Raw genomic sequence first — 11,802 nt, forward strand, 5'->3', positions numbered from 1 at the left:
AATACGGGACCTGGGAGTACCGCCAGTATTTTCTTACTGTCACGAGCGGAATATTTATCCAAGAATTTCAACATTATATTGACTTTAGAGTTTGGTGACTTTGTTGCCCGAAGGCAATTAGGTTTGGACGATCGCGAGTAAAATAGATAATAAGCAAAACCTCAAATGACCCGAATAGATGAACTCAATGAAAATACATCGAATATCAAATGCAATAAGACCCCACTTGCACTGGGTGCGACTTGGCATGCGATTTGCATGCCCTTCGACTTGCAAATCGCATGCCAAGTCGCACCCTATCGTCTGCAATTACAGTCGGAGCCGCGCCGATTTCTAAAGTAATCCATGCGCTACTTTTTTTGCGATTTGCATAGATGTCTATCAGATGTCTTGCACATCACACCACAAATTGGCAGGTCGCTTTGAAATCGTGCGAGTTTGGGGGGGGGTAAGAAGAAAAGACTTTGTATTGGGTGGGACGAACAAGTGGATGTGACCAGAAAGACACAACAACTCATCGCAACAAGAAGAAGAGATACAAAGTAATCATTTAACATGTAGACTTGACACTGGAAAGATTTTCAGCTGGAAGTTGTACAAAGATAATTTGGGTATTTGAAGGGAATTGGACACTTATGCAGATCCATACATGGTTCGAATTCCGAACAATGTTTGTATGGAAAACGGACCTAAAAATAATCGGACAATTTTCGCTCTGTTAGTGGGGTAATAGCATTGGCACCGCATTCACTATATCCACTCTCCCCGGACCCCGCATTCACTATATCCACTCTCCCCGGACCCCGCATTCACTATATCCGCTCTCCCCGGACCCCGCATTCACTATATCCGCTCTCCCCGGACCCCGCATTCACTATATCCGCTCTCCCCGGACCCCGCATTCACTATATCCGCTCTCCTCGGACCCCGCATTCACTATATCCGCTCTCCCCGGACCCCGCATTCACTATATCCGCTCTCCCCGGACCCCGCATTAACTATATCCGCTCTCCTCGGACCCCGCATTCACTATATCCGCTCTCCTCGGACCCCGCATTCACTATATCCGCTCTCCCCGGACCCCGCATTCACTATATCCGCTCTCCCCGGACCCCGCATTAACTATATCCGCTCTCCTCGGACCCCGCATTCACTATATCCGCTCTCCCCGGACCCCGCATTCACTATATCCGCTCTCCCCGGACCCCGCATTCACTATATCCGCTCTCCCGGGACCCCGCATTCACTATATCCGCTCTCCCCGGACCCCACATTCACTATATCCGCTCTCCCCGGACCCCGCGTTCACTATATCCGCTCTCCCCGGACCCCGCATTCACTATATCCGGTCTCCCCGGACCCCGCATTCACTATATCCGGTCTCCCCGGACCCCGCGTTAACTATATCCGCTCTCCCCGGACCCCGCATTCACTATATCCGCTCTCCCCGGACCCCGCATTCACTATATCCGCTCTCCCCGGACCCCACATTCACTATATCCGCTCTCCCCGGACCCCGCGTTCACTATATCCGCTCTCCCCGGATCCCGGATTCACTATATCCGCTCTCCCCGGACCCTGCATTCACTATATCCGCTCTCCCTGGACCCCTGCATTCACTATATCCTCTCTCCCCGGACCCCGCGTTCACTATATCCGCTCTCCCCGGACCCCGCATTCACTATATCCGCTCTCCCCGGACCCCGCATTCACTATATCCGGTCTCCCCGGACCCCGCGTTAACTATATCCGCTCTCCCCGGACCCCGCATTCACTACAGTTGTGACCAAAATTATTCAACCCCCAATGCTGTAAAGGGGTTTAGGGACTATAGTGTACATTTGGAATTGTATTCAGAATCAAATCCTACAAGGACGTTGTAACTACCCAAATGCAACTAAAATGACATCAATTGTTTATGTAATACAGTAGTAAATGGTTCTTATGTGGTTTCTTCATTGCCACAATTATTCAACCCCTTAAAGACTACCACTCTGAAGAACAGAGGTTCATACAGGTGCTTTCCATCAGGTATTGAAAACACCTGTGGATGTCACCGAGCAGCAATCAAGCATAATAAGCACCAATTAGGCAGCTTTAAAATGACTGTGATACTCAGCTCCTTCTAGACATTTACTGGTGTGGTTACAAACATGGTGAAGGCAAGAGAATGGTCCAGGAAGACAAGAGAAGAGGTGATTTCTCTTCACAGGAAGGGCAATGGCTATAAGAAGATTGCAAAGATGTTAAACATACCAAGAGACACCTTAGGAAGCATCATTCGCAAATTCAAGGCAAAGGGCACTGTTGAAACGCTACCTGGTCGTGGCAGAAAGAAGATGCTGACTTCGACTGCTGTGCGCTACCTGAAGCGTAGAGTGGAGAGAAGTCCCCGTGTGACTGCTGAGGAACTGAGAAAAGATTTGTCAGATGTGGGTACAGAAGTTTCAGCCCAGACAATAAGACGCACACTGCGTAATGAAGGCCTCCGTGCCAGAACTCCCAGGCGTACCCCCTTGCTGTCTCCAAAGAATAAGAAGAGTCGACTGCAGTATGCCAAAAGCCATGTGGACAAACCACAAAAGTTGTGGGATAGTGTTCTGTGGACTGATGAAACAAAATTAGAACTGTTTGGGCCCATGGATCAACGCTATGTTTGGAGGAGGAAGAACAAGGCCTATGATGAAAAGAACACCTTGCCTACTGTGAAGCATGGTGGAGGGTCAATCATGCTTTGGGGCTGTTTTGCTTCTGCAGGTACAGGGAAGCTTCAGCGTGTGCAAGGTACCATGAATTCTCTTCAGTACCAGGAGATATTGGATGGAAACGTGATGCAGTCCGTCACACACCTGAGGCTTGGGAGACGTTGGACCTTTCAACAGGACAATGATCCCAAGCATACCTCCAAGTCCACTAGAGCATGGTTGCAGAGGAAAGGCTGGAACATTTTGGAGTGGCCATCGCAGTCACCAGACTTAAATCCGATTGAGAACCTCTGGTGGGACTTAAAGAAAGCAGTTGCAGTGCGCAAGCCTAAGAATGTGACTGAACTGGAGGCCTTTGCCCATGAAGAATGGGCGAAGATACCCGTAGATCGCTGCAAGACACTTGTGTCAAGCTATGCTTCACGTTTAAAAGCTGTTATAACTGTAAAAGGATGCTGTACTAAGTACTAAGATTGAATGTCACTTGGGGGTTGAATAAAACTGATAATGCTGTGAGCACAGAAAAGACATTTGTGGTTATTTCATTATAACTGTTATGTTATATTTGTCTGACCTACAAGTGCCTCTTTAATGTAAATGTAAGCAAGATGACTGAATGATCAAAAGCAATGTCAAACTGGCCAAAACACTCAATTTCAGTGGGGGTTGAATAATTTTGGTCACAACTGTATATCCGGTCTCCCCGGACCCCGCGTTCACTATATCCGCTCTCCCCGGACCCCGCATTCACTATATCCGCTCTCCCCGGACCCCACATTCACTATATCCGCTCTCCTCGGACCCCGCGTTCACTATATCCGCTCTTCCCGGATCCCGGATTCACTATATCCGCTCTCCCCGGATTCACTATATCCGCTCTCCCCGGACCCTGCATTCACTATATCCGCTCTCCCTGGACCCCTGCATTCACTATATCCTCTCTCCCCGGACCCCGCGTTCACTATATCCGCTCTCCCCGGACCCCGCATTCACTATATCCGCTCTCCCCGGATCCCGTATTCACTATATCCTCTCTCCCCGGACCCTGCATTCACTATATCCGCTCTCCCCGGACCCTGCATTCACTATATCCGCTCTCCCCGGACCCCGCATTCACTATATCCGCTCTCCCCGGACCCCACATTCACTATATCCGCTCTCCCCGGACCCCGCGTTCACTATATCCGCTCTCCCCGGATCCCGCGTTCACTATATCCGGTCTCCCCGGACCCCGCATTCACTATATCCGCTCTCCCCGGACCCCGCATTCACTATATCCGCTCTCCCCGGACCCCGCATTCACTATATCCGCTCTCCCCGGACCCCGCATTCACTATATCCGCTCTCCCCGGACCCTGCATTCATTATATCCGGTCTACCACGACCAGGGGAGGACTGAGAACTCATGGGGCCCCTGTGTCCTTGCCCAAACTCAAAAAAGCCTATGAAAAAGGTACCAGGGGCATCTCATGGGGCCCCCTACTGACCCCAGGCCCTCGGGCAGTGCCCGAGTTTCCAAATGGTCAGTCCGCCCCTGCCCCGGACCCTGCATTCACTATATCCGCTCTCCGTGGTTCTTTCGTGGTTTCTCCCCATTTCATTTATGCTGGAAAATTCATGAAAAAGGACCGATTTTTGAAATCATTGGTGGCACCAGAACGAACAACGTTTTGATTTTCGGATGAAAAATCTTTCGGAATTCGAACCACGTACGGCCTGCTTAAGACTGGGTTCACATCTGTGCAGGTGGTGCTGCTGCGGATCCGCATTAAAATCCACCCGCACAGAAGAATGCGGACCCGCCGGCGGGTCACATTCATTTTAATGGCACGCCACCCGCACTGGAAATCACAACCGCACTGGGAACCTCGGCTGCGTTTTCAGAAGTGCCGGAACTTCTTCCCTGCGTGTCCCGGGGCACCGGAGTCCATTCACATGAAAAGCGCGGCCTGTAGGAACGCGGATATGTAAACTGGGGGTAAGATGCAGCTGCTGTTCAGGTATTCTGACAGCCGCAGCCGGTGGCAGCACTATATGGAGTGGATGGAGGAATGTGTTTTTTTTTTCTTACTTTCCGTTACCCCGGGTTCACACCTATGCGTTTTGCGCAGCGTTTTGCAGAAACGCACAGCAGTCCATTTAACATGATGTCCTATGGGACACGTTCACATCTGTGTGTTTTCACCCCGGTGCGTTTTTTTGGAAAGGGTCGGGGACTTTTTTTGAACACAAAAAAGTTGCGTTTTTGGTTCTATAGACTTCAATGGAAATGCTGCAGCAAAACATGAAGTGTGCGATTTGAATTTTAAATCCGGTGATCCTCGGTGTGTTGGTGATATTCTTCCTCGCTGATTCTGTTCGGTTCCAGCCGACAGTCGCTGCTGCACCCATTTATACACCCCGCCATTTTTAATGCAGGAACGTGTGCGATTGGATTGTACAGTTATTATTCATTTCAGGTACTTATATAGCGCCATCAATTTATGCCACGCTTTACATACATATTGTACATTCACATCAGTCCCCGCCCCTGAGGAGCGTACAGTCTAAGGTCCCTAACTCACATTCATACATACACATACTAGGGCCAATTTAGACAGAGAGCCAATTAATCTCCCAGCATGTCTTTGGAGTGTGGGAGGAAACCCGAGTACCTGGAGGAAACCCACGCAGGCACAGGGAGAGCCGTGGTTGGGATTTGAACCAACGACCTGAGTACTGCCAGGCGGAAGTGCTAACAATTTAGCCACTGTGCTGCCCCCACTTGCCTTTTAAATCTGCCTAGCAACAAGAAAAAAAAAAATGGAAAACACATTAAAAATGTGGCAAAAACATGTTGAGAAGGCATTTGCAAAACACAATACAGAAACAGATCAGTCGCAAAAAAAACAAAACCGCCTGCATGATACATAAGCAGCCACAGCCTACAGAGCAGAAAAGCCTGCCCCCTGCCAGCAGCTACAGAGGAGGACCCCCGCTCACTGTAGGGACGGAGTTCTCTCACCGCGGAGGTCCAACAATCAGAAAACATGAAAGTGATTATATAATACAATAATATAAACTCATCGACTTTCTGTGCCTGAATGTCCTATTCTGTGGAACTGGTTTGTAGTCTCTGGAGAAAGGCCAAGCTGGCCGCAAACGTCACCGAAATGTCACCTCCCAGAGAAGGTGAACCAACCAACTACCTACCACAAATACAGGGGCAGAGAGAAGACGGACAGACGGTGTCACTGACAAAGAGCAAGGTATGTCCTGATCTCTACAACTTCAACCAAACAATAGATTACATACAGACATATATCACATATCCATCCATCCATCCATCCCTCCGTCTGTATGTATTTTGTGTGTGTGTGTATATATATATATATATGTGTGTGTGTGTGTGTATATATATATATATATATATATATATATATATATATATACAGTCAGGTCCATAAATATTGGGACATGGACACAATTCTAACATTTTTGGCTCTATACACCACCACAATGGATTTGAAATGAAACAAACAAGATGTGCTTTAACTGCAGACTGTCAGCTTTAATTTGAGGGTATTTACATCCAAATCAGGTGAACGGTGTAGGAATTACAACAGTTTGCATATGTGCCTCTTACTTGTTAAGGGACCAAAAGTAATGGGACAGAATAATAATCATAAATCAAACTTTCACTTTTTAATACTTGGTTGCAAATCCTTTGCAGTCAATGACAGCCTGAAGTGTGGAACGCATAGACATCCCCAGACGCTGGGTGTCATCCCTGGTGATGCTCTGCCAGGCCTCTACTGCAACTGTCTTCAGTTCCTGCTTGTTCTTGGGGCATTTTCCCTTCAGTTTTGTCTTCAGCAAGTGAAATGCTCAATCGGATTCAGGTCAGGTGATAGACTTGGCCATTGCAGAACATTCCACTTCTTTGGTGTCTTTTGCAGTCTGCTTTGGGTCATTGTCCATCTGCACTGTGAAGCGTCCAATGAGTTGTGAAGCATTTGGCTGATTATGAGCCGATAATATTCCCGAAACACTTCACAATTCATCCGGCTGCTTCTGTCAGCAGTCACATCATCAATAAATACAAGAGAAGCAGTTCCATTGGCAGCCATACATGCCCACGCCATGACACTACCACCACCATGATCACTGATGAGGTGGTATGCTGAGGACCATGAGCAGTTCCTTCTCCATCCTCTTCTCTTCCCATCACTCTGGTACAAGTTGATGTCGGTCTCATCTGTCCATAGGATGTTGTTCCAGAACTGTGAAGGCTTTTTTACATGTCGTTTGGCAAACTCTAATCTGGCCTTCCTGTGTTTGAGGCTCACCAATGGTTTCCATCTTGTGGTGATCCCTCTGTATTCACTCTGGTGAAGTCTTCTCTTGATTGGTGACTTTGACACACATACACCTACCTCCTGGAGAGTGTTCTTGATCTGGCCAACTGTTGTGAAGGGTGTTTTCTTCACCAGGGAAAGAATTCTTCGCTCATCCACCACAGTTGTTTTCCGTGGTCTTCCGGGTCTTTTGGTGTTGCTGAGCTCACCGGTGCGTTCCTTCTTTTTAAGAATGTTCCAAACAGTTGTTTTGGCCACGCCTAATGTTTTTGCTATCTCTCTGATGGGTTTGTTTTGTTTTTTCAGCCTAATGATGGCTTCACTGATAGTGACAGCTCTTTGGATCTCATCTTGAGAGTTGACAGCAACAGATTCCAAATGCAAATAGCACACTTGAAATGAACTCTGGACCTTTTATCTGCTCATTGTAATTGGGATAATGAGGGAATAACACACACCTGGCCATGGAACAGCTGAGAAGCCAATTGTCCCATTACTTTTGGTCCCTTAATAAGTGGGAGGCACATATGCAAACTGTTGTAATTCCTACACCGTTCACCTGATTTGGATGTAAATACCCTCAAATTAAAGCTGACAGTCTGCAGTTAAAGCACATCTTGTTCGTTTCATTTCAAATCCATTGTGGTGTATAGAGCCAAAAATGTTAGAATTGTGTCCATGTCCCAATATTTATGGACCTGACTGTATATACACACACATATATATATATATACATACACGTATACAATAGCAGATAATTCGATTTTTTTTATTTATATGACTATAATATAGTTCTAATATGTATATTGCTAAGAGGTTTATGATGTTACCCCCCCACACACCCCTTTTCACATTTGCCCAATAGGTCCAGTTTTTAATTTCTGAATTTCTCCCAAGTTCCAAACATATTTAGAAAATTTGGTAGGCTGAAATAACAACTGTGTGAAACTTTTTTTTTCAATTTGTTATTTCCAATTTTCTCATACACACACATACACACACATACATACACACACATACATACACACACATCCATACATAATAATGCCCCATCATTGGTGTCAGTGGGAGGAATAGTGCCCCATCATTGGTGTCAGTGGGAGGAATAGTGTCCCATCATTGGTGTCAGTGGGGGGAATAGTGCCCCATCATTGGTGTCAGTGGGGGGAATAGTGCCCCATCATTGGTATTGGTGGAAGGAATAGTGCCCCATCATTGGTGTCAGTGGGAGGAATAGTGCCCCATCATTGGTGTCAGTGGGAGGAATAGTGCCCCATCATTGGTGTCAGTGGGAGGAATAGTGCCCCATCATTGGTGTCAGTGGGAGGAATAGTGTCCCATCATTGGTGTCAGTGGGAGGAATAGTGCCCCATCATTGGTGTCAGTGGGAGGAATAGTGCCCCATCATTGGTGTCAGTGGGAGGAATAGTGCCCCATCATTGGTGTCAGTGGGAGGAATAGTTCCCCATCATTGGTGTCAGTGGAAGGAATAGTGTCCCATCATTGGTGTCAGTGGGAGGAATAGTGCCCCATCATTGGTGTCAGTGGGAGGAATAGTGCCCCATCATTGGTGTCAGTGGAGGAATAGTGCCCCATCATTGGTGTCAGTGGGAGGAATAGTGCCCCATCATTGGTATTAATGGGAGGAATAGTGCCCCATCATTGGTATCAGTGTAAGAAGTGTCCCATTGTTGGTGTCAGTAAAAGGAATAGTACCTCATATCATTGGGAGAAATAGTGCCCCAATGGTCAAATAAAGGCTAGCAAAGGGCCACATCCGGAGAGAACACCTCTGATTTTACTTGGTTGCAAAAATATTCATCACAAGATTTTTTTTTTTTTTTTACAGAATATTATCGTTGTAATTCTGAGATCTGCCATGGATGGTCTTTGGTGTCACACGTTTTGGATGTGCTCTCTGCTGCTCTGGGGTGAGTTATTCTTATTACGTAAACCTCTGACATGGAGGATGAACACGGGCTTCCCCTTCCTCACCCTTCCTCACCTTTCCTCAGGGGCGGAGCAGTGGGTGTTACAGAATCATGGTGAGACCTCTATTGGGGCTTCATAACGACTGTCATGTCCAGGGGCGGACTGACCATTTGGAAACTCAGGCCCTGCCCGAGGGCCCGGGGTCAGTAGGGGGCCCCATGAGATGCCCCTGGTACCTTTTTCATAGGCTTTTTTGAGTTTGGGCAAGGATACAGGGGCCCCATGATCCCCTATTGCCCGGGGGCCCCATGAGTTGTCAGTCCGCCCCTGGTCATGTCCTAATGGCATTACAAATTGCTGGCATGGTTTAAGTGCCCCGCTCCCAACTGTCCCTGATTTTGAGGGATTGTCCCTCATTCGAGGCAAAGTCCCTCTGTCCCCCTTTCCTCCTCATTTATAGTTGTATATAAAAATCACTTCTAAACTATCAAAGAGCATTTCAAAGTGCTAAACCTTCCCTCCAATTTCTAAATTGTTTCATCTGTAAACTTCAAAAGCCAACATAAAGGAATATTAGTAGTAAAAATCCACTTTTTCGGTTTAACCTAACTTTTTTTTTGTACAATTATCCTTTAAGGGGGGGGGGGCGTGGCAGGGGGTGAGAGACTCTGATGGAGACACCTGATGTAAGGGGGCACTTTGATGGGGACACCTGATGTAAGGGGGCACTTTGATGGGGACACCTGATGTAAGGGGGCACTTTGATGGGGACACCTGATGTAAGGGGGCACTTTGATGGGGACACCTGATGTAAGGGGGCACTTTGATGGGGGCACTTTGATGGGGACACCTGATGTAATGGGGCACTCTGATGGGGACACCTGATGTAAGGGGGCACTCTGATGGGGACACCTGATGTAAGGGGGCACTTTGATGGGGACACCTGATGTAAGGGGGCACTCTGATGGGGACACCTGATGTAAGGGGGCACTTTGATGGGGACACCTGATGTAAGGGGGCACTTTGATGGGGACACCTGATGTAAGGGGGCACTTTGATGGGGGCACTTTGATGGGGACACCTGATGTAATGGGGCACTTTGATGGGGACACCTGATGTAAGGGGGCACTTTGATGGGGACACCTGGTGTAAGGGTGATCATTGGTGTCAGTGGGAGGAACAGTTCCCCATCATTGGTATCAGTGGGAGGAATAGTGCCCCATCATTGGTTGGTATCAGTGGGAGGAATAGTGCCCCATCATTGGTTGGTATCAGTGGGAGGAATAGTGTCGGGCTCTGCATACACCATCAAGCAGCCCACAGCCTCTCTCAGATCCCACCTGGTCCCCATGCTGCATGTGTCCCTTCTTTTATCCCTTCTTCCAGGGAGCGGCGCTGACCCCATGAAAAATGCTGCCCTAGGCAAGCGCCTTGTTTGCCTTGTGGTAGATGCTAACACCCTTTGCATATCTGCAGACGTGGTATCAATATCTCTGTATGTGGTTATCTACAGGCTTCCAAGAAGCTGCTTTCCATGGAAGAGAGTTTGTCACGACATTTTTGCAGAACAAGAACTCCAACGAGCTTCCAAACTGGGACATTGTGGTGACAGGAACCTCAGAGGAACCTTCCACCACTGTCACCGTTACGGCTATGAGATACAATCTTACAAAGGCAGTCACTGTTGGAAAAGGAGAAACTGCTAAAATCCCAATTCCGGTCTACGCCGAATTCAAAGGAACGGGTATCTTCTCAAATCCTGTGGTGGTGAAAGCGAGTGCAGATATCACCGCGATGTCCCGAAATTATAAAAAAAACAGTGGCGACGTCACATTGATTCATCCCGTTAAAAGTCTGGGGACTGAATATATTGTATCTACTCCATCAGGGGGACCTGCAAATGAATACAAAGAGTTTTCTATCATATCGCTTGAAAAGATAACCCCTGTGGGCATTTATTTAAAATCAAGTCTCCATTTCACGGCAGGGCCAAGGCCAAGGAGATCGGTAAGGGCTGAGAAGTTGGAAATTGTACTTAAGCCGTATGAAACTTTCCAAATTCAGAGCAAAGATGATCTTTCAGGAACCAGAGTGGTTTCTGATTTCCCTGTTGTGGTCCTGGCTGGTCATACATGTGCTCAATCTAACATAGGTTGTGGCCATGTCTACGAACAACTCAACTGTGTTGAAGGTTTGGGAACCTCATATGCCGTCCCAGGCATGCCCTTCCAGCCTGACCACGATACCGTGCTTGTCACATCCCCCACAGTTACCACCATTAAATATCAATCCGGTGATAAAAAAGGAGAAAGAAGATTGCCAGCTGGAAGACAGATACAATTCAGTGTCAACATGTCATCACCTCTGTTCATCGAAAGCAGAGATAAAATTCAAGTTTTGCTTCTTGGAGGTGGAGGAACATTTCAAGGCACACCTTTCGGACCTTTTCTAACTCGGGTTCCCAGCAGTGATACATTTTGCCGTTCGGTTTCCTTAAATAGCCAGGATGATTTTGACAATAATTATGCCATTATCACGTCCAAAACATCGGAGGATCCCGCAATTTCCATTAGCGGGGTGAATAAAGAATTCCCAGAGTGGAAGGAATTTCCTGAAACTAAATACGCCTGGACAGGATATAACTTTGGTCGAGTGTCTGGTGCCCACAGTATTCAGCAAACCTCTAGTATGTCGTTTGGAGTTTTAAGTATTGGGTACTCTAAAAATAAGGCCTATGGATCTATGGCACCTTGTATTTAGGGTAAAAGACCTTTCCTTGGGCTTCAAATGCTAGGATAAGGATCAATATCCCCCCCCCCCACCAAAAA

At 47.3% G+C, this 11,802-nt stretch overlaps 1 protein-coding gene across 1 annotated transcript; it reads left to right on the forward strand.

Moving 5' to 3' along the window:
- The first annotated feature begins 9,011 nt into the window (after positions 1-9,011).
- Positions 9,012-11,802, forward strand: LOC149438468 (peptidylaminoacyl-L/D-isomerase-like). The gene is made up of 2 exons (XM_089659798.1): positions 9,012-9,087; positions 10,488-11,802. The coding sequence occupies exons 1-2, from the start codon at positions 9,012-9,014 to the stop codon at positions 11,732-11,734; spliced, it is 1,323 nt and encodes a 440-aa protein (XP_089515924.1). The 3' UTR covers positions 11,735-11,802.

Source organism: Staurois parvus, unplaced genomic scaffold (assembly GCF_062004578.1).
Source record: "Staurois parvus isolate SC_StPar_1 unplaced genomic scaffold, SC_StPar_1.0 ptg001191l, whole genome shotgun sequence".
Lineage (NCBI taxonomy): Eukaryota > Metazoa > Chordata > Amphibia > Anura > Ranidae > Staurois > Staurois parvus.

What these genes read in the sequence shown, in the direction of transcription:
- LOC149438468 (XM_089659798.1), top strand. Translation starts at nt 9,012, where the DNA reads ATGAACACGGGCTTCCCCTTCCTCACCCTTCCTCACCTTTCCTCAGGG. An exon ending in GTGGGTGTTACAGAATCATG is followed by an intron (nt 9,088 to 10,487) that starts GTGAGACCTCTA and finishes GGTTATCTACAG; the next exon opens with GCTTCCAAGAAGCTGCTTTC.